The sequence below is a fragment of the Pundamilia nyererei genome, unplaced genomic scaffold (assembly GCF_000239375.1).
Source record: "Pundamilia nyererei isolate P.nyererei 1_Seehausen unplaced genomic scaffold, PunNye1.0 scaffold00045, whole genome shotgun sequence".
Lineage (NCBI taxonomy): Eukaryota > Metazoa > Chordata > Actinopteri > Cichliformes > Cichlidae > Pundamilia > Pundamilia nyererei.
This window is the reverse complement of record NW_005187446.1, coordinates 3,937,578-3,964,457: the sequence shown is the minus strand read 5'-3', so window position 1 is coordinate 3,964,457 and position 26,880 is coordinate 3,937,578. Positions and strand designations below refer to the sequence as shown.

Here is a 26,880-nt window from a genome sequence, read left to right as displayed (position 1 = left end):
ATATGAGTATTTTCTGTATCCATCCATCCACCCAACCATTTTCCATGTTCTGTATCTGGGTGACGGGGGGCGCAATCTAAGCAGGGAGGCAGACAGACCTCCCCTCTCCCCTGACACCTTCTCCAGCTCATTTGGATGTTCCCAAGCCAACTCGCATACATAATCTGTCCAGCATGTCCTGGATCGGCCCTTGGGTCTCCCTTTTAGTGGGACATTTACAAAACACTTCACCAAGGAGTCGCAGGAGGTATGCTGGTCAGATACCTCAGTTGACTGGAGCAGCAGTCGAGTCCCTATCTGTTTTGACTTCTGCTTGGGAGTGATAAAGAAGTGGGTCTGGTTTTTCCAACAAAAGTCCCTCCAGGTGTGAGAGCTGGTGGAAGAAGATGTTTTCCAAGTGTGGAGCCATTCCTCTTCAGTAATAACAATGTTCAGTCCCTTTACTCTGCGCTGTTTAGCATAGTTTGTTTCGTCCTTATTCATTGTTACAGTACTACGGTACAGCCTACTTACTAGACCATTTCTATTCCCTAAGTTATAAGCATCCATGAATATCTGGATAACATTAGGGACTTCATTTGGACACAGACCTTTAATTTTTTTGGAAAAGTAAATCACAAAGCTTCAAATATCTGTAAAAAATCATCTTTATCCTACTTATGTTTCTGACACATCTCCTTAAAACCACACAAATGCCACCCCTTGGCAATTCAAGATATAGATGTAATACTGCAGTAAACCCACTGTCTACATCTTATGTCTTGTAATGGTGGCTTAAAAACAGGATTATAGGCAGGCCACCTTAATAATTTGATCTCTTTTTGCAGTTTCTAATGATTGGCCACTTTCACCCACACCTAAAAGAAAAATGTCACCCACTGACTTGCTGTTTCTCCTTCTTTTTCTATCCAGCCAAGTAATGATTATGTTGGTGTGTTCAGTGGAGATAATTCTGTTGTCCTGCGTCGATCCAAATATTGATAGTATCGATACCAACGCTGGTACTGGTAACAGGTCGATGATGGCATGATTGTTGTGCATTACCATGTTGTTGTGGAAAGTAAAAATCACTGATTTACTGGTTATTAAAATGTGTCCAGAATTGCAAATTGATGTTGATTCATCTCATAAATCATGACATGCTGCACTCCACAAAATAAGCTGCCTTTGTGGGATAATTATAGCTTATTAATTATGGATCACTTTATATTGAATCGATACTAAAATTACACTAGTACTCTGAGCTCCTCATGACTGAACTCCTCACGCTGACTCAAAGTTAGAGGCAAGCCACCCTTCAGAAAAAGCTCATTTCCACCTCTTGTATGTGCAATCTCATTCTTTCGATCACTACACAGAGCTCGCTTTGCTGTCTTTGGTTTCCATCTCTACACTGGTTGTGAGGAGGATTAGAAGGACTTCCACTAATAGAAGTGGAAATTCTACAAAGCGGCCACATTTTGTTTTCGTTACTCTCTCAACCAGCTGTTTAATGTGATCAGCCTGAGCTTTTCCAGCAGTCAGCACGTATACAACTCAGTCAAACAGCTGGATTTAGGTTGGGTTTGTTTGGGGTTTATTGTCCTGCTTTTACCTTTAACATCAGTCAGAATTTCACATTTCTGCCGATAACTCTAACCATGATTTTTCACCTTATTTTCTCAGGGTGGTCCTGCCTAAAGTTTATGGACACTTCAAACCATTTTACATCACGAGCCACATACAGCTCACTTTGATCTTATGTGGGTCAGACCTGTCAGTGTAAAGAAGTTTAACTACACATTTAATTGCTGAGATGTTTTAATATAAGACAAAGAAGAGCAATTTCAATAGTATCTGTTAGTTTTTCTACATTATGTAGAAATGCTGCTGTAGTAAATGAATGAAATCTGTCAGCAGGACTGGGCTTAAATTTAAGTTGTAAATGTAATATTTAATTACTTTGGTATAGCATGAACGCCCATGGGGTATTTCGTTATCAGTAAGAAAAGCTGTAAAACTTGTAAAAATATAGTTGAAGGTCCAAACTTTTATGTTCTTTGTGTGTTCTGTTTTATGTCCTTGACATTTTCCTAAGCCATCCAGTGGGCTAGATTGGAGTCTTTGCCCGGCCAGTTCTGGCCCCCGGGCCTTATGTTTGACACCCCTGCTTTAAACAATGTTAAAATGTTTCAGACTGACTGTCTGAAAGTAACGATGAGTCTTCAGTTTCTCTTTCATGACCAGTTTGTCTAATAACATTGATTGAAAGAGTAGCATGATTGTTTCTTTTTCCCTCCCCGCTGTCACCAAGTGATTTGATTGTTGTGATTTAGCGCTATATAAATAAAGTTGAATTAAATTGAATAGGACTTTTTCTTTGTACCAAAGGCTAAAGAAATCATTCAGTAAGATTATTAGTGTGCCGGAAGTGTGAATGAAAAACAAAGCACTCTAGCTTTGTTGGCACATTTCTGTCTCTGCATCATTTCATTTGTTTCATTTGTATATTTTCTGCTCGTTCTGCTGTAAAGTAAAACAAAACAAAGAATCCTTTGAATAAACAGGTGCGATCAGACTTGTTGTTTTTGAAAGCAGTTACTACATCAAAACAAAATGACCAGAAGCTGGCGCACTTGTTTAACAGAGGGACTAATCTTCCATGTTTTCACTTTATTGTGCTTCAGTTCGTCCATTCGCCTCTGAGAAAGACTTTAAAGCTACGAAGGAGACTGTGAGGAAATTCCAAGCGGGTGTTGGCCAGGAGCTGCACAAGAAACTCCTCCAGAGAGCCAAGACAAAGAAGAACTGGGTGTGTGTTTGAGATATAAAAGCCTTGTTTTTGTCTTTAGCGTCTCCTCTTTAGTTACAAGTGTGATGCAGTTGACTGTTTGATGTTTTTGTTTGCTTTGTCCTCCAGCTGGAAGAATGGTGGTTGGACACGGCGTATCTGGAGTTGCGCATCCCCTCTCAGCTCAATGTGAACTTTGGTGGCCCAGCACCCTACCTGGAGCACTGCTGGCCACCTGCTGAGGGAACTTACCTGCAGAGGGCCAGTATTATCACATGGCACACACTGCAGTACTGGAACCTACTTCGCACGTAAGACGAGCACACTCGCATGTATGAAAGCTGTGTTTTAGGATGTGTTGCTCTGTCTTTTTTGCATTTAAATATCTTTCCGTCACTGCTTATTTTAGAGAGAGGCTGGCTCCTCAGAAAGCAGGGAAAACGCCGTTGGACATGGACCAGTTCAGAATGCTCTTCTGCACCTGTAAAGTACCCGGAGTGAAGAAAGACACCATCCGAAACTACTTCAAGACAGGTAGAATAAACTCTGCTCTTATCTTTGCCGCAAACTTACCTGCGGCACTTTGACCCTTTTTCCTCTGCTTGCCTGTCACCCTTGTGTAACATGCATGCTGTGCTGTGTCACAGAGCGTGAGGGTCCGTGCCCCTCCCATTTGGTAGTGATGTGCCGGGGGAGGATATTCACATTTGATGCACTTTGTGATGGAGAAATCCTCACTCCTCCAGAAATTCTCAGGTAAAGATTAAACGCACTTGAGAGTAAAACCCAATTAGAAACCTTGTATCCAGACTAAACAGACTGAAGGCCTTTACACAGTTAGTGCAGCCAAAAAGCGACACAATTCTGAATGTCTCAGATTCATACTTGTTGTGTAGCGTATATACAAACAGAAGTGTTGTGTTTTTAGATGTTTCAGGATGTCAGGGGGGCAATTTTATCTCAGAGCTAGAGCAGCATCTAGCTGTGTCTGAGATAAAATAGTATTATTGCACTATGTGTACTTTCAGCTTTGAACTGTGAGCACAGTGTTCTGATTGGTCAGATCTATGTATTCACATGTAAAACATCTGAAAAATCAAGTTTGGTTCAAAATGAAAAGCCATATTAAGAATTAGTGAATCCAAAAAATAATTTTTATGCACAAAATATTTGCTCATATTTTACATATCCAGCATTTGTAAGCCTCAACAGAACCAGTAGCAAAAGAAAGAGGACATAACTCTTTCTTTAGGAAAGAGTTAAAAAATAAAAAATAATAACAATATTATAAACCTTGTTGACCAGTATTCCACTACGTAGCCCAAAGAGCTCTTCTGCCTCAGCTGAGGAGCAGGGAGGCTGTGGTCACATTTGGATAACACATCAGCTTGCTTCTGTCTTTGCATCCCTCCCACAGAGAGGGGACAGAGAGTTGCAAAGATGCATGAAATATTTTAGTAGAAGTATTTATGACACTCTGTATTTATGTAGAAGTAAACAAGTAGAACTATTAAAGAAAAGCACCTCATCATCAGAAAATTTCTACTGTTTTTTTATTTATCGTCTTGATGCATTCTCAATCATCCAGGAAAGTAAATCTCCAAAAGTTGATTCTGTTCTTCTGGACGTAGCGTTTTGTGCGAGAAACATTTCGTCACTCATCCAAGTGACTTCTTCAGTCTCAGCTGACTGCAGGTTTCCCCAAATCTTATAAACAGTACATTTGCATAATGACTGAAACCAGCACCACTGAGGAACAATGGGCTGTGAGGTCAGTTCCTTAATCTTAATTATGCAAATTCTCATGACCATTGATCAACAACCACTGATCAATGGCCATGAGTACCATTCACAGAGAGTTGGGGAATGGCTGCAATCACAGCATTGTAAGATGGCGAAAGATGTACCATTAGGTCCCCTCCTCGATTCAGAGATGGTCTTTCCCTTTACACGTAAATGGCTTCCTTGACTCTGCGCAAAAAAACAGCGTTCCTCCCTGTCCAGGATGTGTACATCCTCATCCTTGAAAGAGTATCCACTGGCCTGTAGGTGTAAATAGACTGCTGAGTCCTGGCCTGACGAGGTAGCTCTGAGCTACCTAAGATTAAGGAACTGACCTCCCAGCCCATTGTCCCTCAGTGGACTGGTTTCAGTCATTATGCCAATGTACTGTTTATAAGATTGGGGAAACCAGAAGTGACTTGGATGAGTGACAAAATGTTTCTCCCACAAAACACTACGTCCAGATGAACAGAATCAACTTTTGGAGGTTATTTATTTATTTATTTATTTTTACCACTGTAAGAAAAGGCTTTAAGGTGCAGTAAGGGGAAAAAAAAAAAAGCACACGAAACCTGAAATTATGCTACCAATTTGCCTTCTTCATATGCTACAGATTTACAACATAGTGTACTTGTACAGTGTGTCCACCAGGGGGCTGTTTCACATGCATAACATATAAAACATGGACAGAACCATTGTGATGTCACTCACTGGGTTTGGACTTTAGCACTGGTTTGGTTTTTCGAGTCAGAGGTTATAATACGGATGCTAAGGGCTAGTATCAGACTTACCCAAACTGAGGCACAGACTTCTTGGATGATCAGTATCACACAGCGAGCAGTAATATTAGTTAGAGAATCTATTTGAAATGTTCCAAAAAAAGAAAATAATAATTTTTTTCCATTTGATTATATAGCACCAATCCACACCAACGTTTAAATTAAGGTGCTTTTATATTGAAATAAGTCTCAACTATCAGTTGATGCCCTTTGAGGAAGCACTTGGCAACAGTTGTGACGTCCAGCAGAACCAGGCGAGCTGAAAAACGTAGCCCCTTTAGTCACACGCAGCAGACTAGTGCTTGTTTGGATGAACCAATCAGCTTTCTTGATGCGTTGGTCAGCGCAACACGCTGCTGAGATAAGTTAGGGGTGTATACCATTTCCTTTCTGCTTCAGTTTCAAGAAGATCCCCCGTATGCAGGAGGTTCATTTCATTTCATTTAGGCTGAAGTCTGTTTATGTTTAGTGTTGTTTGGCTTTTTTCAGGTTACATAAAACATACAGAAGTCTAAAATATTTATTTTGTCTGTTTTACATATTAAAGTGTTTTATTTTTGTTCATCATTATGGGAAGCAGTCCACACTCATCGCCTAATCATCCATTCATTTTCCTCCAGATGTCCTGTATAATTTGGTTAAAGCTGCAGAGTGAAGAGCAAACAAGGCTGATGCAGCATGTGTTTGTTTACCTTTTCAGGCAGCTGAGCTATGTGAAGGAGCGCTGTGACTCAGAGCCTGAGGGAGACGGCGTGGCTGTGCTCACCTCAGAGGAGAGGACTCGCTGGGCGAAGGTAGGGGCGCTCATGTTTGGAGGATTTTTAAAAAAAAAAGTGAATATAGTTTGTGAAGAAGGTCTCATGTTACTGTGGCGTATCTCATGATTAGCGCTTTGTTTACTTTCACTGCAGGCCAGAGAGCATCTTATAAGCATCGATCCACACAATAACACCATCCTAGAGACCATCCAGAGCAGCTTGTTCGTCATTTCTCTGGATGAAGTGAAACCCTACTCTACCCCAGAGAACTACTCAAATGTACGGACTGCGCAGATCTAAAATATGACTCGCTATTTAAATCATGAGAAAGAGTTGTGTCTGATTTACTTATTTATTTATTTTCTTTCCAAATTTTGTACTTTTGAGTTCAGATGACTGCAGAAGCTCTCACCGGCAACCCCACCATCCGCTGGGGTGACAAATCGTACAACTCAGTCGTGTTCTCAGATGGCACATTCGGATCCAATTGTGATGTGAGTGTGCTTGTTCGTACAAAGCTGCGCTGAGGTTCAAGATGATTGTACTCATTGATTTGCCAGTGAAACATGCAGTCCAACCAAAATCAGCTGTTTTAATACCTTAAAAACTCGACTTGTTTCGCAGCATGCGCCGTATGATGCTATGGTGCTGGTGTCTATGTGCTGGTATTTGGACCAGCAGCTCAAAGCTACAGAGGGCAAATGGAAGGTAAACACTTGACGGTGCACATTGTGTCAAACATTTCCTGACTATTCTTTTCATTTTTCTGACACACATGCATGTCTGGGATTTTCAGGGCTCAGATGCAGTCAGACTGGTGTCCTTCCCCGAGGAGCTGGTGTTCACTATGGATGAAAAAGTCATTGGCGATATCAGTCATGCCAAAAAGCAATACATCGAGTCGGTGAGCTATCGTTAATCCCAAATGAAACCTCAGAAAACCCCTGATGACACTGAATAGGCTGTCTTGAAATAGGCAAAATAGGCACGTTTCCATGAACTTGCTGGAAAACACATAATTCTGTCAAGGAAAGATGTGAAAACACATTTACAGAAACCTCATAGAATAGAATAGCATAGAAAAGCCACTTTAAGGTCATTCAGAAGTTATATCAGAGCAAAAATTCAGTGCTTTTAGTCGTCATCAGACTGCACAACATGAGTCTAACATAAAATAAATAAATATAAATCTAAAGATATGAAATATAAAAAAAGGATCTAGAATATAGTCATGTAAGAATATAATAAAATGTTTTATCTTTATATATGGATAAAATATTATTAGGTACTAGTGTACTATGAAGGAAGTTCAACACCTAAAACCCCACACGGAGATGACGGTTATAACAACAGTCATCAGTAACTTTCTCTTTTAAGCTAGGCTTTCCGCTCTGAGCGCGCTCACATAAAAAAAGGGGCTTTTCACACGTCATGTGACTCCTCTTTCAACCCACACAAAATGATCCCTTTGAGAACCGCCCGCTTCGATCAGATACATTATCAGAGGATGGTAATAAAAGGGTAAAAAAATACAGTAAGATGCAACACTTGCAGATTAATGCTGGTGAAAATCCTCAATGAAAAAATGTTTCAGTTTGTTTTAATGCTCCTGGTGCTGCTGTTTATTTGTGACATGACAGCTACAGATTACAGATATGAAACTTGATTAGAGACGTGGAAATCACTTCAGTTTGGTGTAGATCAAAGTGAAATGAATTTTATTGATTGAACAGCTTTTCATGTTGTGTGTCCTCTGTTCTCAGCCGCAGATTAGAGTCAAGTGTGATAACCTTTATACATTTCAGTGATTGTCTTAAAGTCAGGTTTCAGCGACAGTGTGATGCACAGTTTGAACTGCTGTGTCTTTAAAGCGGGGTGTAATTCTTGATGTTATTATGGTACAGTTTAACAAGCTGCACATATAAAAACCTGAGAAAACACACGCACACAGGACACTCCTCTGAACAACCTAATAGTACGAGAGTGGATGTTGTTGAGCTGTTCCTGCTGTGGTGAAACTAAAATCCTCCATAGATTAACTGCAAACACTGAATCTGTGATGCAAGGTTAGGATTGAAATTTGAAAAAAGTCACATTTGAAATGGTGTGCAGCCTTTTTTTCACTGATTTTATTTTCCTGCAGAAGAAAATCTGATTGAGTTAAACTCCATGTGGCTGAACAACGAAAACATATTAGAAGCACAGCAGCGGAAACATAAGATGGGAAATTGATTATTTGCAGGCGTCATCAGTCATGCTGACGTTTGCTGTGTGGTCCAGAGCATTTAACCATTCGTTCTCTCTCGGTTTTCCAGGCACAAGACCTCCAGGTTGTGTGCTATGCTTTCACAGCATTTGGTAAATCTACCATCAAACAGAAGAAGCTCCATCCAGACACTTTTGTTCAGCTGGCGATGCAGCTGGCCTACTACAGACTGCACAAGAAGTAAGCTGTGGTTAAGCACACACTTTTATTATCATTATTGTCAGTGACATTCGTGGCCCTGAAGGTGTCCTCTTTCCTCTTACAGGCCAGGAAGTTGTTATGAGACGGCAATGACGCGCAAATTTTATCACGGCAGGACTGAGACGATGCGCCCCTGCACCCAGGAGGCTGTGAATTGGTGTAAAACCATGACGGACCCCACATGCAATGTGAGTGTGTGACAGTATTTGGGAAAATCACAGAAGAGCAGGAGAGAAGAAGCAATCTCATAATCGTCATCATATCATAATCGACTTAAATGTTTTCCTCTCAGGATGGTGTCAGGAGGAAGGCCATGCTGCAAGCCTTCAGTAGACACAACAACCTGATGGCTGAAGCACAGGAAGGACAAGGTTAGTTCACTTTGTGATTCCTGCTTCGTGCTTTTTCCTGACTACACTTGGCCCTGACTGTCCCGTTTTAGTCTCAGATATGAGGTGCAGCTACAAGCAGTGTGCAGAATAGAGATGTAGGGCCAAAGTATCATCAATAAAACAATGACTTTGATCACTGGTAGTTTTGTTTCTGATATTAAACTTGTTGGCTTAATTTTTGTTTGCCTGATTGAGCAAAACGGAGCTGCTACACCCCCCACTGGACTCTTCTGAGCCAGTAAAAATCTGCTTTAGTTCAACATCTACATTTAACTGTTGTACAAAATCGTTTAGCCCGTCAGCTTCCCTATGTAGGACTTGCGGGCTGAACCAAGGCTTCTGACATCACAAAGAACCATATTTGTAGTCTCTTTGAGTTTTTATGCCCTACTTCATGCGGTCGTGTGATATTGTTGCCAGGTTTTGACAGGCATCTTCTGGGGCTGTATCTTATTGCCAAGGAGGAGGGACGTCCAACCCCAGAATTATTTATGGATCCCCTTTACACAAAGAGGTACGCCACCCAGAGCTGGTTTATTGCATGAAAGCAGTAAATTAAATTTCTGCTCTACTAGTTTATAATGTATGATCTATTGGAAATAATTTAATTAAATATTAAATCCTAGAATGTTACAGTGCAGTATCCAGAAATCTGCTTCTCCAGAGTAGCTGCTGCAGAGCAAAGGCAGTGCATTAGGTTTCTGTCTGTGACTGTTGTTTGTGTCTGCAGTGGCGGTGGGGGTAACTTCGTGCTGTCATCCAGTCTGGTGGGCTACACTACAGTTCTCGGGGCTGTGGCTCCCATGGTGCAGCATGGCTACGGCTTCTTTTACCGCATCAGGGATGACAGGTGAGCACATGAAACGGGCTTTCACTGACCTGAAAACCTGTGTGTGGGTTTTTGGTGAACCTGTGCTGCATATGTGAGATTTGCCAGTTCTGTAGAATTTATAAAAAGCAAGCTAAAGATGTATACACTTACTGGCCACTTTATTAGGTACACCTTGCAAATACTGTGTTGCACCCAGGTTTACCTGCACAACTGTCTTAATTCTTCATGACAGACTCAACAAGGTTCTGGAAACATTCCTCTGAGATTTTCAGTAGCTGTATTCAGATCTCCGCTCCTCTTTTTTCTAGGATTGTGATCTCCATGTCAGCGTGGAAATCCTGCCATGAGACTGATGCTCCATCACTGTTCAATAGCTTCAGTAGCTGCCTGCATGAGATGCTCCACTTAGCCACCACTTCTCAGCTATAAACCTACTTAAGCGGGGAAACAGGATAATTTAATGACTCCTCTTTCAACCCACACAAAATGATCCCTTTGAGAACCGCCCGCTTCAATAGATGCATTATCAAAGGATGGTAATAAAAGGGTAAAAAAAAAAAAAATACAGTAAGATGCAACACTTGCAGATTAATGCTGTTGAAAATCCTTAATCAAAAATGTCTAAGTTTTCAGTTTGTTTTAATGTCCATGTTGTACCACAAAGAGCCCGTTTTAAATATCAATGCACTTGTAGTTGTATTAAATGGTGACAGCTAGATCAGCACGAATCAATGCAAAGGTGCAGAATCTGTACCTCGTATTTTTTTTTAATGTAAACGTAAATTACTCAAGATTTTATGTAGTTATTAACATAGCGTAAACTGTACTTTTTTTTTTTCCTCTTTCTTCCTGATTCAATGCTCGTTTTTTTTTTTGACTGTATAGTTTGAAATCCTGACAGTATTATTCCACATTTTAAGATAAAATGTTAACCGCTAAGTGGCTAACGACTCGCCTTAGTTTTCACTGTGAAAAAGCTCTTTTCCAGTAACCGTAGAAAAGAGCTGTTAGGCTTGAACTGAATCGTAACACTGTAGGGAAGCTCGTTTCTAAAGCTTTTGCAGAGTAAATTCAACATTTCTACTTCACTAAAAGAACCTGAAATTTGTACTAATGGATGGCAGAAACAAGCTTCTACTGACTATTTGGACAAATATTTGATTGTCTTGTCAAAACAGTGCCTACAGATAAAGGAAATGCACTTGAATACCACAAGAGGACGTGAATGTACCCCATCGCATGAAGTGCACACACTGAGCTAATTTAAACTCATTAAAAGAGAGAAGTAGGCACGACTCGTGTAAGTTTGTTAAAGCCAAGGTTTGACTTCCAGTTTCTCCAGGTACCAATACCTTCTACACACTATGCAACTTTGTTTTTAATTTCATGTCCAAATGTTGGTGATGGTGTTTACTTTGGGTTTCAAAGAGTGGCTGACGTAAAAATCTGTTGAAACACTTTCTACATTTGGAGCCTCACACCAACGTGATTATTGCTTTGATAAGGTGAAATTTCACTGTGATTGTACCAGTTTGAGGGAAGCTGTAGTCAATTTTTTTTTAGTCAAATTTTCTGAGAATAAAGTTCGAAGATGTCCACACTTGCTTTCTTAACCTTTATTTGAATATAAAACATTAACAGTTACAAAGCAGCACATCCTCTAAAAAAAAATAGAAACAAAATTACATTTTAAGTGAATTCCTCAGAAACTTCGCAAATGAAAATTAACATTTGCGCAGCATTTCCCAGGCTTTAACTGCTCAGGTACTTTGGTCCTCCAACTCAATCCAAGACGCTGAACTGAGTCATAACAGTATAAATATTAAAGATTTTACCCAAAACTATTCCAAACAGTGATGATCCCATCGTCAGAGGCATAAAACCAGTGCATAGACAAACGAACAAAGAGGACTGGTCATTGAATTTACTTTAGCCTGTTTAAAAAGAATGCAGCCATTTTTAATTCCAGTGTTCTCCTTACAAGTAAAAATATCTATCTCAAAGGTCACTTTTTCTACTTGCACAAAAAGGCTCTTTAGAAGCCAAATCTGCCACTTAGGAAAAGTACACATTAAAAAAAAAGTACACATTAATCAACTTGTATCCACCAACAGTGAGTAAGCCAAAAAAGAATAATAATATCAGTTTTACCGTTTACATCTGCACCCCACAAATGTCAAAAATCTCTTGTGGGAAGGACAGTCACAAGTGACAGCCAATCAGAATTCAGACTTTATACATTTAGGTTTAAGCCACAGGAGCCACTGTCTGAATCTGCATGGGAGGAGTGATGATCTAAGGCACCAGTGTTTAATCCAGAACTCAAGATTATGGACACTATGGGTTATTTGTCACTGTGTCCCATCTGTCTGTTGACAAGCATGTGGTAGACCCCCTTCTTTGCCAGCAGCTGCTGATGTGTCCCCTGCTCCACCACGACTCCTCCCTGGAATACAGCAATGCGGTCTGCGTTCTGGATGGTGGACAGACGGTGGGCCACGACGATGCACGTCCTGCCCTTGCTGGCCTGGTCCAGAGCTTCCTGCACCACCTACAGAGAGAGCATGGTCTTATAAGAGCTCCTACTATGAATGTTTTCAGCACTAAAGATGGTTTCAGTTTAAACCAGAGCTGTCATCTTTATCAACATGGCTACTTTCCTGTATTCCTCCCATCCTCAAGTTTAATGTGAACTCTCTCAGCCCAACATTTCCCATTTTCTTGTGTGTGGATTTTAGCTGCAGCAGTCGTTTGTATGAGCTGGTGACTTTACTCACCATTTACTTAATCTCCCTGACAAGCATTACAGGTGAAAATGGAAAGATGTGCTCACCTTCTCGCTCTCAGTGTCCAGCGCAGAAGTGGCCTCATCCAGCAGCAGCAGTTTGGGGTTGCGGAGGATGGCTCGGGCTATGGCTATTCGCTGCTTCTGACCACCTGACAGCTGTGTCCCCTTATCACCTGCCTGCGTGTCATATTTCTGCTCATGGAAAAAACAAACAAAACAATGAGAGGGCATAGTTGTGTTACTATAGATGGTCAAAACTATACAAAGTATGGATCCAATCACTCCTCACAGCTGACAAATTTCTTAAAAAGTATACTTTGAGGTTTATTAATAATAATAATAATAATAATAATAATAATAATAGCTACATTTATTGCCAAGTTAATAAAATGCTGGCAGGAAATCATTTTCACATGTACAATAACACATTCATCTTCAGCTGGCCTCCTGCATGATTACCATTCACATTTGTTGACTCATAAGGCTTAATGATACAAGCCCTCCAGTAATCAGTACAGATTCCTCTGGTGTCTTGAATGGGAGAGGAGGTAAACCACTTCACTGGGATTGTCAGGTGGTCACTGTCCTCAGTGTTACATTGATTTTATGCCCATGACACGTAATGTGACTCCCCTTCTGCTATCACCCCTTAATGTCCCAGCCTAGCTGTACCCCTGTCCACAACCAGCTGCTGCTTCGTTCAGCACTCTCAGAGTGACTTGACTGCTCGTTGAAAGGCCTGCCCTCACACCCCCACTCTCTGTAGGAGCTTAGTTGTAGATTTAGCAATAAACCCTTTACACCCGACCTCCACAGGATCCACCTTACTACACCAATTGTGTTCTGTCTGAGCTGCCATCTCCATCCCAGTTATGCTTTTCAACCTGCAGGTGGAAAAATAAAGCACCACCAAGTTTGTTTATCACAGCAGTAAAAACACTGATCAAAGGTTTTTCAACAAAGGTTTTTCCACAAAGGCCTCTTTAGGAGACTTGCATTGTTGCTGTAATTACCTTTGTACACCATTTCACAATTTTTAATTTTAGCTGACTTATGGTCCCCTTTACAGCATCTCCATCTGACCTATGAAGCCTTATCTTTACATCATCTTAAAGAAACCTGGGGGCAATCACACCAACCTTTCATCTACAGCTTTATCATGACAAAATATTTCAGGTCCATGAGAGTGGAATAAATGTTACTAAACCCAACCTCGTCCATCTTGGGGTTAATGTAGTTGAGCAGAAACAGAAAGGCACGAGACCTTTACAAAAGGATGGAGCTCTATTCAATGCCAAATAACAACAGTTGCCTCAAAGCACTTTATATTGTAAGGTAAAGACCCTACAAAAATACAATACAGGGCTGAAAGAATTACTCAAAGATGACTCGATAGTGACAGCAACCACAACAGTTTGTATAGTGCTTTTTGATTAGTGCTTTATACTTTTAAACTAATGTTTGAAGATTTTAAATTGGTGGCAAGATCCCAGATCTCTCAAAAACCACAGACCAGCATCTAGTCTACAGTTCATCAGCAAAATGCTTTGAAACCACCACATTACTATCAGGTTTCAGTCTGCCTCCTGATCAGAGCACTTTAAAGTCTCAGCACTGACCAGTTAACTGCTTGTCAAATACAAGCAGCAAATTCAACATTTTAAAGGACGTAAAAAGCAAAAGAAATGCCATCTGAGCGATCTGGATGACGAGTCTTAAATACTGTATCGAAGACATTTCGGAAGTTTCAAAGTTAAATTGATCTTTGTTTGTTTCTAATGTGAAACCATCACATCAAAAACCAGCAGTACTGAGAGAGCATAAAACAACAAAAAACAAACTTGAAGTGTATAGTTAGCTCCAGGCAATAAATCAATGATTTCTTGTAGTCATCTATTATCTTATCGGCAGCAGTGTTGCCTCTTACGGTTACATTTTTTTAAATCTTCTTTAGATGTTTATCATCATTTTATCATCATGCGATGTGATAAAAATCTCTGGAGTAGGTGACACTCATAGGGATCATTTTATAGCAGCCATCAAGTGTTGGTGTGCACAGCCTGAATCAGAAACAGCATAAAGTTGAGACTCATTCTAAGGCTTTAGGTTTTGAGGGCAACACAAAGACATCCTGGCTGTACTAAACTTCCCTCACAGTAAAACCCTGTGGTAGCTGGGCAGAGGCAGCTCTAGGCAGCTTTGTGACGCATTAAAAACAAAGCTGACATCAGAGTCCATCTTTGTTTAGATTCAGTGTTTCAGCCTCCTTTCTTGCTGTAACCCTGAGTCTGCTTTTTTTGACCACCTCTTTATCCACCCAGTCTGTTTTACTGACACTGGATTTGACCCTTATCTTTACATGGAATCTTCTATAAAATAGTATAATGACATTACCAGTGGCAAACCCTCTATGAAGTTGTGAATGTTGGCTGCTTTGGCCGCTGCCTCTATCTCGTCCATGCTGACTTTGCGGCTGTTGTCTCCATAGGCAATGTTTTCAGCCAAAGAGCAGTCGAACAGCACAGGCTCCTGGGAGACGATGCCTATCTGGGACCTCAACCAGTGAATGTTCAAGTTTTTGGCATCAGATTTGTCCAACACCTGAAGGAGAAAGAGTAGCACAAATAGGCTTGCGTGCTTTGGCACCTGGACGATCATTCATTTGATTGTGCAACATCGTTTTAATCACCAAGCCCTGAAGGAAATGTCTGATTTGTTAATGGCTAAAAGCTTGTTTAACTGAAGAACTTGTCACTTCTTATTTAAAAGTTACCATTGGTTTTACATTAATTCTGAATCAATGCAGAAATTCAGTTAATGAGTTATTTTGCCAGAGACTTTTTTTGTTTTTTTAAAGTGACAAACACAAACGTACTAGAAAACCTGCAATGTGCACAAATAATGTTCAAAAACACCAACAGGACACGAGACAACAGGCACACTATTCATTTCCCTCCCAACCAGATAAATGTTTATGCAGTAATCCAGATAAGAGCTCCTGTTACATGGACTTCATATCAGCACTGGAAAGCACTGGCCAGCTAATCATTACCCAACTGTCAGTAGGTGATGAGGCATCAGTGTGAGGTAGTGCACAGAGCGTGGGCGTGCAGTTGTTTTCTCACCACTTTCCCATCCAGCGGGTCATAGAACCTCTCCAGCAGCTGGACGGTGGTGCTCTTCCCACAGCCGCTGCTTCCCACCAAGGCCAGAGTTTCTCCCTTCTTTACACTCAGATTCAGCCCTTGCAGGATGGGTACATCAGGACGTGAAGGATAATTAAACTTGACCCTCTCAAAGGTCACATTACCATCAAACTGGTCCTGGAAGAAAAGAAAGAGTTAGATATGTGGTAAAATATCACTTTTCTAAAGCTGTGTTGGGTGCGCGGGGCTTTGCGTCATGTACCGGACAGTCTCCGTCCTTTGACAGATTATCAATGGCAGGCTCCTTGTTTAACAGCATCATGATGTGGGCAGCAGACAGTTTGGCCTTAGCATAGTTTGGAGCGAAGGAGTTGACTTGACCGACAGCCATGGCACCAAACAGAACGGCTGAAATCACACTGGGAGAGGAAAGTTAAACACATTAGCTTCGCTGTCAGTGGGGTGTGAAACAGGATTACATAAGGCTAAGCTAACACGAACCTACGACATCTGTGTGCCCAGCATGTTTGTAATTACTGATAATCTTAAAGATGAGTTTGCGCTGTTTGGTCCCGCCGATAATGATGAACCGACTGACGAGTTTATGCCTCCAACAGCTGTAGTCAGAAGTTTGCATTTACTCATTGTGGGCATGAATTTAGTGGTAATTTTGTGGCCTTTAATGTTGTGTCACCACTTCGCCAAGAACTGGAAGAAGACCCAAACCATTAGTCTGAGATGAGAGGGAGCTGGTTAAAGTGTTCAAGAACAACCCAGGAACCACGAAGTCCGAAGCCTGCCATGAACTGGAAACTGCTGGAACACCAGTATCACTGTCCACAGTTAGATGCGTTTTACATCACTATTGACTGAGAGGGTGCCAAAGCCTGTGCTCAAAAGTCAATCCTTTGAGCTCGACTGAAAATGGCAGACGCCCATGTGGACAAGCAAATGTCTCCTGGAGAAAAGTTTTCTAGTCAGACTAGAAGATTTGTCGTGGTGGGTAAACGGCTCAAAACGTTGGAAGCGTAAAGTTGAGGCTTTCAAACCCAAAAACAATGTATTAGCACCGAACCAGTGTGGTGGTGGTACCATCATGCTCCAGGGCTGTTCTGGCAGTGACAGCATTGATATTGCATAAATTGGCTGGAATAATGAATAAGAAGCAGAACCACCTCCACCTTCTTCAACTCCACCTCAAATCAACAACTATATGATTGACCAGGACAATAATGGCAAACACAGATTAAAACTGGTTTAGAATGGATAAAACAGGCTAACATTAAATTAATGACAAGACTGTCCCAAAGCACAAACCTCAGTCCTATTGAAAACTTGTGGATTATTTTTGCTTTCCTGGCACAGACCTGAATTTAGGCAAACTAAAATGGGCTCTACCAATCCTGCCAAGGAGTGATTAAATGATGCCAGAGGCTCGTTTCTAGGGCACATTTAACCAAACATTAGTGGGGTTGTTTGTATATATTGGAGCCTGTGTGGATCCAAAATTCACTTTACTACAGTAATGCTGTACAATCATTCCATCCTGGAGAGTGGGAAAAAGCTCAGAGACATTAAATCAGCCTCAGTTGGGTGTACAGTGTTCATTAAGAGGTAAAGAGTTAATATTTTCTTATTTTATGGACGCTGAGGCTTCGGTTTGCCATGAACTTTGGACTTCCCAGTTTATGCAACACAATATAAATGAAAGCAGTGGCTCCTCCCAGCAAAAGAGGGTCTGATGTATTACCACAAGTATCTGTCACAGTGTACATTTGAAAGCCACCCACGCTGAGGCTCTTCAACTGCTTCTGACTAAGATAATGATTAACAGCCACATGAAAAGGTTCTGTCCATCAGAAATGCTTTGTTTGGATGTTACCCGCCACGCAAACTGTCAGGCTGCCTGTTAATCTCCTCATGAAGATACAAGCCAATGTCTCAGTTCACTCACAGGAAGACCCCTTCGACACTAATCCTTCCAGCTATAATGAGCCAAGCACCAAAACGGAAACAGGCCGCATAAGCGAAATAGATCATCGCCTGGGAAAAGGAGAAGGTGAGGCCGTAGATGTGTGCCATTTTCTTTGAGTTTCTGTAAAAACATGAGAAAGGTGGCATCAGAACTTAAAGAGCGTATAATTGAGCAATCAGGTCCCTGTGGTACAAATTATCGTACTTGTAGGGCACATCGAGGTTCTCCTGATACAAAGCTTCAAACTTTTCCTCTCTTGTGAGGCAGACTACGGTGCGGATGTTCTCGATGGCCTCTGTGGCAATCTGAAGAGACGCAATGCAAATATCTCATGAGTTCAGAGTTTCAACAGACTGAGCCGTGAGGAATTTTTACTTTCACTCTGGCACATCTCGCACCCAATCCTCACCTTTCCAGCCTTCTCCAGCTCCTTCTTGTCTTCAGCAGCGTGTCCGGCGAGCATCTTCATCTCAATGGCTCCAGCCACTGCAATGATGGGCACCAGAGACAGGAGCAGCAGAGTCAGCTCCCAGCCGTACACAAAACCCAAGATCAAACCGGTGCCCATGTTGGCGAAGTTCTGAGCGAGCGTGGCCATACGCACGCCTGCGGCCTAAATGGATGATTTGACACTTTAGTGTGAGCCTTTGGTAACCTTTGGCCAGCTGTTGTTGAAGCTTACCCCCTGCACTTGGGCTGCATCTGTGGCCAGTCTCGTAGTGAGCGCACCAACACTGTTTTTTGGTTGGTCAAACCAGCCCAGATCCTGCAAAGGAGATTTGAAAGAAGCACTGAAGGACCTGACCAGCTTTTATTATGGCTGCCATGTAGATAATTGGTTCACTTTAGCCACCAAGAAAAATGTATTTTTCAACAACATCCTCCCTGCTCTCTCATTTGACTTTGTCACTTACATACCTGCCTCATCATGGACTTAAAGGCCCTCAGTCTCAGTGTCAAGGTGAGGACCTCTCCAGATTTACCAAAACAGAAACCCTGTTTGAAAAAAAATAAAATAAAATAAATAAATAAATGAATAAAAAAATAAATAGATTTAAAAAACAACAACAAAACAAAACAAAAAAAACCACACAACCCCCCCATGAAATTAGCACACGTGTCACATCATCTGCATGTGTTGTCACATCAGCATTCTTTCAACTTGTGTGCACTCTCCTAAAGTTTGACAGGGACCTGTGTGACCATTTCCCTTTCATTTTTAACCTTTTTATTTACATTACTTACTAGCAGGATATAACAGAGTTTACCAAGGTTTACCACAAACCCTCTTCCATCAACCGCGTGCGTTTGCATACCTGTAGAAACATGGTGACAAAGGAAACTGCTCCAATAGCAGCAAACATGAGGGAAAAGAAAACTGATCTTTGTCTGACAATGTCTTGGTCCGGTTCTGCAAACACCTGAGGGGAGATAAAAAGATGAAGCTTTCTACAGCTGCTGAAAACACCTCCATTCAGCATGAACATGTTATCAAGAGTAACCTACATTGATGATCTTTGAGAAGACGACGGCAAACGCAGGCTGCATTGCACCATTGATAATGGCACAAAGGGTCCCCAGCAGAATGTATGGCAGCTCTGAAGTGTTCAGAGCCATCACTTTGAGGAACGACACAGGGGGAACGTCTTCATCCTGCAGACAGGAGGAAAGATTAAAAAGGCTTCTAATGCAAGTGATGAATGAATGGTGTGTATAAGTAAATTCTCAGCATGAAAACGATCCCAAACACATTGCTAATGCAGTAAAAGTATAGTTGATAGAAACATACAATAGATCATAATCAGTCTAGGAGCCCAAACCAACATTATCGAATCAATGTGGGATCATCTTGACAGAACAAAAGGCAGCAAACATCCAAAGAAGAGTTTTGAATGTCCTTCAAGAAGCCTGGAGAATGTTTCCTGAAGACTACTTAAAGAAACTGCCTAAGAGAATAAATTGCAGCCCCTTGTCTTAAAATAAATAGTACTGTATAATTCAATTATTATCTTCCAGAAAAAGTAAGAGGAGGTGTGAACACTCATCCAAGTGAAAATAACAATAATAATTTTTTTTTTTTTTTTTTAAAAACATCTTAGACTAAGAATCACATTTTCTTCACATTCCTTTATTGATAGACGGATTTAAGTGTTTGCTCACCTCCAAGTTATCACTAGTCAACTTTTTCTTTTCCTCTTTGTCCCCTTCTGAAGTTTTAAAGGATGCACCTTTTGTGCTCTTCCTCTTGAAGAGAGAAGACTCCGACAACGACCTGACTCCTGGGCTTCTCTCATCTGCAGACGGCTCATGCTCCTCCTCCGCATTTTTCTGAAACGTCTTCAAGAGGAAAACCACAAATGCAAAACAAACAAATAAAGACTGGGTGCTGTGGAAGTTCCCATCTGTTAAAGCTGCCTGTGTGAAAATATTACCTGCATGGAGACCAGTGTTTGGTAGACTCCCTTTCCTTCCATCAGCTCGCTGTGAGTTCCCACCTCTACAACCTTGCCATCTTTGAAGCCGGCAATAACATCAGCGTTTCTGATTGTTGAAAGGCGGTGAGCCACGATTAGTGTGGTTCGACCCAACCGGACCTGGACACGGGTGAGTTTGTGTGTTACACTGAGTTAAATGTTACTAGCATGCTGCTCTGATGTGAGGTACACAAGCATTTAACATAAACTGTTAAATTATTGCAGGAGGGTAGGTTTATGTGCACTGTGGCTCAAATCCACCATCCATGCAGGAGACATTTATACAAGACTATGAATCAAGTCAGATCGGACGGATTGCTCCTCTGGACATGAGTTAACATTTCTGCTCTGTCTCTATTTATTTTTATTTTTTTAAACAGTAGCCTTGAAACAAGAATTAAGTAACCGTTGAGCCGTACCTTATCAAGCGCCGCCTGCACGATGGTCTCACTCTCAGCATCGAGCGCAGATGTGGCTTCATCCAACAGGAGGATTTTGGGGTTGCGGACTAAAGCTCGGGCGATGGCGATCCTCTGCTTTTGTCCTCCGCTCATCTGAGTCCCCCGATCTCCCACCAGAGTCCCAAACTTCTGCTCAACACAGAGAGTCCAATGATTAGCAAGTGGAGATCAATCATTTACAGGGACAGAGGAATTGTAAGTGTTGCCCTACATCGGGTAGCTTCATAATGAAGTCATAAGCGTTTGCTTCCTTGGCAGCTTGTTCAATCTCCTCCTGCGTCACGTCAGTTCGGCCATATCGGATGTTCTCCGTGATGGTGGTGGCGAAGAGGATGGGCTCTTGGCTCACCACCCCGATCATCTCCCTCAGGTGTCGGACGTTAAGAGAACGAAGATCGTGACCGTCAACAAACACCTACATGGACACACGACACTCAGTTTACACCGTTGTGTAGATTCGCTGTTTCCATTTACTGGTTTATGCAGAGCCCTTTATACACAGAAGCCATTTAATAAAAAAATAAATTAAAAAAATTCCACACAAATCAGTTTACTGTATTTAAGTAAACAGACTCAATTTTCATAAGGAGTGTCCAAAATAAACAAAGTTCTTTAAAAGAAATCCACTTTACATCTACTTTCAGCTTTAAGTTGTTAAAATTAAAAAAGACAAAAATAAATATAAAAGGTCTGATTTCTGAACGGTTAAGTCTACACAGGACTGATCTGATTTGTACATCTTGTACTTCAAAGTGCTTGAGGTCCCACTTACGTTTCCTTCCTGAGGATCGTAGAACCGCTGCAGCAGCTGGATTGTGGTACTTTTACCACAGCCACTGCTTCCCACCAAGGCAAAGGTCTGCCCCCTCTTCACAGTCAAGTTCAGGCCATTTAACACCTACAGACAACATGAGTTTGGGGATATAAAAATGTCCGCATGCTATTTTAGCACTTTAAATTTGAGTATACAGCAGCTATGAGAACTCACTTTGATATCAGCCCTGGAGGGGTAGCTGAAGTGGACGTTCTTGAACTCGATGTCTCCTTTGATGCATTCAGGTTTGTAGCCAGCCTCTGAATAGCTGTCGATACTGGGGACCTGTCGAGAAGAGAATCAAATACGGCAGATTTCACTTCTAAGAGGCCAAACTAATACAGCAGAACAGGGCTTATTCTTTTCATAACCTCAAAGAAACAATGGGAGGAAATGCTGTTAGCCCTTCAGTTTCAGCTGAGCACATTTAGAAAGCACAATGTTTATTTTCACAGTGCTTTGCGTTTTCACTGCATCTCCTGTTGCACAGCTCTGTTATTCTCCCTTTTGCCTTGCAACTTACAAAAGCTGAGCTCTGTTTTGGCAGAATTTGACACTTATGTCTCACCTGGAAGCCTCATCCTTTACACTTCACCCTTGAACATAAGAATAAGTAGTAGCCACAATACAAGAAATGATTTCAGTGTGAACACAGGTAAAACAGAAGTGACTTTCAAAGGCTTAATACCCTCCCCTTCAAGTCTGGAGCAAGGAACATGTTTCAGAGAAGATCCCATTTGTTTTGCTCGAGGTTGTGTGCATTTCTGTTTCTGTGCAAACAAAAGTGCTGCTCAGCCTGCAGTTTCTCAGATGGGGCCATCCTTTATCTGCATTTCTAAACTAGCATGAGTCTGTAGTCATACACAGAGACAAACACGTGCAACAAGCTAAACAAAGCCACGTCCCAGAATAGCAACAGGCAGGAGTTGACCCTGCAAGCCATCCTTCAAGTGGCTCAGTTAAACAGACTGGTTATGCTCCAAGCTTCTGTGGCCATAGGAGCCCCTTTTAAATTCTACTAAAGCTCATTTCACAAAACACTATCCACCATCTTCACAGTGTCTGCAAAACTCATGATCATACTCGAGTTTTAATTACTTTTTGGAAATGAGTCTGATTCAGCGAGTGGAAGAAATTTACAAGAACCACAGCTGTGCAACGTCAACTGAATGACCTGCGGTGTCTTCAAACAGCAGGAGCTCCAATTACAGCAAAATCCAGCTCCAGGTTGCTGGCAGCATCAAAGCAGCTCACTGGAGCGCCACCGTAAAGCAGCATGTTCGGTAATACAAAGTGACAACAGGGCAACAACACGAATGGGTGGAAAAAAAAGAAAGAAAAGTAAGCGTTGAGTGGAAAACATTGCACTTCTTACGTGATCAATGATGTTGTACACTTTATATGCAGCTCCCCGAGCACTCGCAAAGGTCTGGATGTTGGGAGAGGTCTGTCCCAGTGAGAAAGCGCCAATGAGCACAGAAAAGAAGACCTTTTTTAAAAAGAAAAAGAAAAAGTGCACTGGTGTTAGCCACAGCAAAAACCTCCAAGTCACATGCATGTTTATTGTACAAACTAACAGGTGACAAATCTACTCACAGTGAGTACGGTTCCAATCGTGTACTCTTCACTCAGGACGAGTGTACTGCCATACCAGAAGGCCAGAGCATAGGACAGGTAAATAAAGAGGAAGGTGACACCCATGGAAAGGTTAGCAGAGATCGCCTTCTTTATTCCCATCCTCTTAGCATCCTCTAGGTTCTTATGATATCTAGAGTGCAACACAAAGAGCACAGTTAGGGGCAAATATAGTATAAAATACATTTTTAAACTGCACAAACAGTGGATTTCTGCCGAGACCGACCACATCTGCACAAATAATGCCATTTGAGGCAGTTGATAACAGTTAAAGACATGACACCTCTTAATCTCCTTCTCTTGACCACTGAAGGCAAACACAGTCCTGATTGAAGAGATCACCTCCTCGGCTACAGCACCGGCTTTAGCATATGCAGTCTGCTCTTTACTGGTGAACGATGTGAGCACCTGTACACAGACAAAAGGTGGTGATGCATACAGAGCCCAGGGTGTTTTAAGCATCAGAAACACAGGGATAAACTTCTGCAGCAGCTTACCATACTGAAAAGAGCAGCAGAAATGCCAAGCACGGGGCTCACAGCCAGGATGACCAGAGTGAGCTTCCAGCCTTTGCTCAAGCCGATGATAAAAGACACAACAAAGCTGGTGAAACCCTGGATCAGCATCCCCACCTTGTCTCCGATACCTTCTTGGATCTTATAGACATCACTGCACATGCACATATAAACATCAAGCTCCAGTTTTGAAAAGTCAGATACTTTGAAATACAAGTGACAGACACACTCATCTCCATAACGCAATTTATTCAAAGTGTCCTTCAGTTTCAGAAAGTTAGAGATCTGCATAGCTGCTGATTATACTTCTAGCACGTTTAATTAACACACAGCACTGTGGGACCTTTAAAAATCACACACTTCTCATCTGTTACCCACTCTGTGAGACGCGTGTTGAGCTCTCCCGTCTCATTGACGTCAAACCAGCCAATGTCTTGCCGCATGATTTGGTGGAAAAACAGGATGCGGATGCGTTTGACCTGCCGACCAGCTGCCAGAGCCCAGAGGGCCACCTGTAGGTAGGCTGCAACCAGGACCCCAGCTCCCATGATGGAGAAGTATATGGCATGGCTGGGAGAGGACAAGTGACAGATGCGGTCTGATAAATCTGTTTCAGTCAGTCTCTCCGCCTGATGAGGCAGCTATGAGGTGTCAGGCTGTGAGGTCTTACCCAGTCATTTCCTCTTCTAAGGTGCTGTTTGTGGAATCTGAGGACACAGGAAGGAAGAACAAAAGAGTCATTTTACTCCTTAATGATTATTGCTGTGCTACCCATGTGCACACTAGCCTGCATCTGAAACTCACTGGGGAAAGCCTCCTGTATGAAGCTGTCCGTCATGTCACCGAAGACAATGCACATGAGTGGAAGCACTACGCCGTTTGCCATTGACATCACTGTCCCAGCTATAATCATTAAGACATCCCAGCGGTCTGCAAACCTAAACTGCACACAGAAAAATAATAATAATAATTTGAGTGGGAAAAAGTTAAACTCAAAGCAGCTTTCATCTCCTCGCTGCAGGAGTCTGGTGGAGTTCACTAAAACAACGGGAGGATGTGCCTCACTCCCATCCTCTCCCGACTTCCCCGTTCAGCACACACACCTTGCTGTTATGCTTGTAGGAATTTCCAGTCTTACAAGGATAACTATAAACAGTCAAACCAACTTATAACACTGCTGCTTCCATTTTGTCTTCACATGTACACACGCACACTCCAATAAAGAAAAATAATTTGCACACCAGAAAATAAAAAAAGATAAAAATGAGCCTTGAAAAGAAATAAGTGTATAACCTGTTTTTTTCTGGCAGCAGGTGATTAGTATGAAGATGAACCTACCACTTTGATGGGGCTAACCATGGGCATCTTAGGAGGCTTCTCCTTTTTCTTCTTCTTCAAGTCATCTTTTTCAGTCTCCCTGGAGAATTCATAAATGGCATGATGTCAAATATTTCCCAAGCACCGATAAAAAAAAATTATTAAAAAACAAACAAACAAACAAAAAAAACTACTTTAGGAGTTTGACTCAAGTCACATAATTAGTAGAAAGGCGATTTAGAATTTAGAGTCTTCTTTTTTTTTTTTTTTACCCCGTATTTCCATTTTGTTGGGGTTTGGCTGCGGACATTTCCATCTGCTCCCTCTCCATGGCTGGGTCCTGTCAAAATAAAAGCCATCCCATAAACATGCCTTTGCCCTTTGGAATACGTTAAACCTGCAATAAAACACAGTCTGCAAAGTTAATCCTTTACAAAACTGAAATTTGAGGAATTTGAGGGGTGGAAAAAGTCAAAGTAGAGTAAGTCCGTGAAAACCAGGGTGCAGATATTCTGCCTGTTGGATGGATTTGGAAGAAGAACAAAAATGCCCCCCCCCAACAACAGTTAGTCTTCTTTAACCTCCTAGGACCTGGCGTCCACATATGTGGACATCACATTTTTGGCCTGATATCCACTTACGAGGACATTATACTGCTACTGTTCTATCAAAAATTTAAACGAATATCCTCATATGTGGCTCTCATTTTTTTTTTAAACAAAATTTAGGTATAAAAAAAAAAATCTGGTAATTCTTTGTTTTTACAATCATCGGGCCCCAATTAGCCAAAATATCAAAGAGAAATTAAAAATGCATGCGTGGAAGAGTTCGGGTCTTAGGAGGTTACATATTGAAATGATATAATTTCCTTTAAGGAAGTTGCTTAAAGTACAAGTAGAGCATTGTGGTAAAAGTATAAACCATTCACTTATCTCTATCTATCTATATATAGATATAATTTTAAATTTTTTTACATTTCCTTTCAAGCTGCTTTGAAAATGGCAACAGTGTAAAGAGCTAAAACATTGAAAAAAAAACAACATTTTACCATTTAAAAAAAATAAAAATAAAAAAAATCACGTTTTTAGACACCGACAGTTTTACACAGTTTGGGGGGGGGGATTTCCCCCCGAAGCGGTTTTATTTCCATCACCGTCACCACCGCCTCTGTCTCTGACGCGGTTCGAGTATAAAACCATCGTCGTAGCTCTCAGTCAAATAAAAGCTAAATAAAATGTGTAGAAAAGAATACAGACCCACCGTTTTCCCCCGCTGCTGTTCTTCCCTGCTTCTCCTCTGCGGACAGAGGTGTCGACCACGCGCACAAACTCGCGCACACTTTTCCTCTTCTTCCTCCTCCTGCCTCACGCTCTCTGCTCCTCACGTGGCTTTAGGACGTCTAAATCTTTGGGAGAACTGAAGTGTTATCCCCAGATCAGAGAAATGACTTATGAACGTATCTTTCCGGCCTGCTGTTTCATTTTAAAGGCCGGTTGTCAGAATACCGGACGGTCGGCGAGTGTCATGTTTGGAGAACATCCAATTATTGACTGCTGTCTATCGGCAGCTGTTAGGGGGCGTGGCTTCAGGTGCTGAAGTTTGTGGTAAATACCGTGATAAATAGTTTGTTTTATTGTATTTTTATTTATACCAAGTTAGTGTACAAACTGACAATGAAGGCTGTAAGAAGGGCAGTGATTTCTCTCCACTTTGCTGAGACCTTTAAAAAAAAAAAAATTATTTTAACGTTATTTTGTCTTTTTGGGACAGACCAAAAGACAATAGCCCTCTGGGAGGCGCTACAGGAGCCTCCGGACTAAGACCACCAGGTACCGGTACAGCTTCTTCCCCATAGCTGTCAGAGTCCTGAACTCTGCCTCCTGACATCTGACCCACGTTAAACTCATGGACTGAACATACACACACACACAATGGACAACTGTACCCTCAAACACACAATAATAACATGGACTGA

The 26,880-nt window shown here is 41.6% G+C and overlaps 2 protein-coding genes across 4 annotated transcripts in view; one reads left to right on the top strand and one right to left on the bottom strand.

Moving 5' to 3' along the window:
- Positions 1–10,343, top strand: part of LOC102214700 (acyl-CoA-binding protein homolog) — a 17,758-nt gene extending 7,415 nt beyond the window's left edge. For both annotated transcript variants that reach the window (XM_013910588.1, XM_005732166.1), the window contains 15 exons: positions 2,667–2,791; positions 2,900–3,081; positions 3,180–3,304; positions 3,418–3,526; positions 6,032–6,125; positions 6,243–6,368; positions 6,482–6,583; positions 6,714–6,797; positions 6,886–6,993; positions 8,405–8,535; positions 8,621–8,744; positions 8,849–8,927; positions 9,369–9,462; positions 9,679–9,798; positions 10,089–10,343. In XM_013910588.1, the coding sequence (XP_013766042.1) occupies positions 2,667–2,791; positions 2,900–3,081; positions 3,180–3,304; positions 3,418–3,526; positions 6,032–6,125; positions 6,243–6,368; positions 6,482–6,583; positions 6,714–6,797; positions 6,886–6,993; positions 8,405–8,535; positions 8,621–8,744; positions 8,849–8,927; positions 9,369–9,462; positions 9,679–9,798; positions 10,089–10,209 (1,724 nt within the window). In that variant the 3' untranslated portion in view covers positions 10,210–10,343. The remainder of the gene's footprint in view (positions 1–2,666; positions 2,792–2,899; positions 3,082–3,179; positions 3,305–3,417; positions 3,527–6,031; positions 6,126–6,242; positions 6,369–6,481; positions 6,584–6,713; positions 6,798–6,885; positions 6,994–8,404; positions 8,536–8,620; positions 8,745–8,848; positions 8,928–9,368; positions 9,463–9,678; positions 9,799–10,088) is intronic.
- Positions 10,344–11,411: 1,068 nt separating this feature from the next.
- abcb4 (ATP-binding cassette, sub-family B (MDR/TAP), member 4) lies at positions 11,412–26,469 on the bottom strand. Of its 2 annotated transcripts, none has more exons than XM_005732165.2 (28): positions 26,162–26,469; positions 25,178–25,245; positions 24,927–25,005; positions 24,393–24,531; positions 24,259–24,295; positions 23,967–24,158; positions 23,571–23,742; positions 23,357–23,481; positions 23,035–23,206; positions 22,814–22,927; positions 21,613–21,723; positions 21,397–21,522; positions 20,836–21,039; positions 20,583–20,753; positions 20,122–20,283; positions 19,850–20,026; positions 19,196–19,342; positions 19,006–19,110; positions 18,608–18,685; positions 18,372–18,455; positions 18,099–18,302; positions 17,894–17,994; positions 17,669–17,809; positions 15,977–16,133; positions 15,694–15,891; positions 14,963–15,169; positions 12,614–12,760; positions 11,412–12,331 (listed from the first exon to the last, which is right to left on the bottom strand). In XM_005732165.2, exons 2-28 carry the CDS (start codon positions 25,234–25,236, stop codon positions 12,125–12,127), a joined length of 3,816 nt encoding a protein of 1,271 aa, XP_005732222.1. In that variant the 5' UTR covers positions 25,237–25,245; positions 26,162–26,469; the 3' UTR covers positions 11,412–12,124. The 2 variants fall into 2 exon arrangements, with proteins under 2 accessions (XP_005732222.1, XP_013766041.1); XM_013910587.1 differs by having other exon boundaries at positions 26,166–26,469.
- Positions 26,470–26,880: the final 411 nt, after the last annotated feature.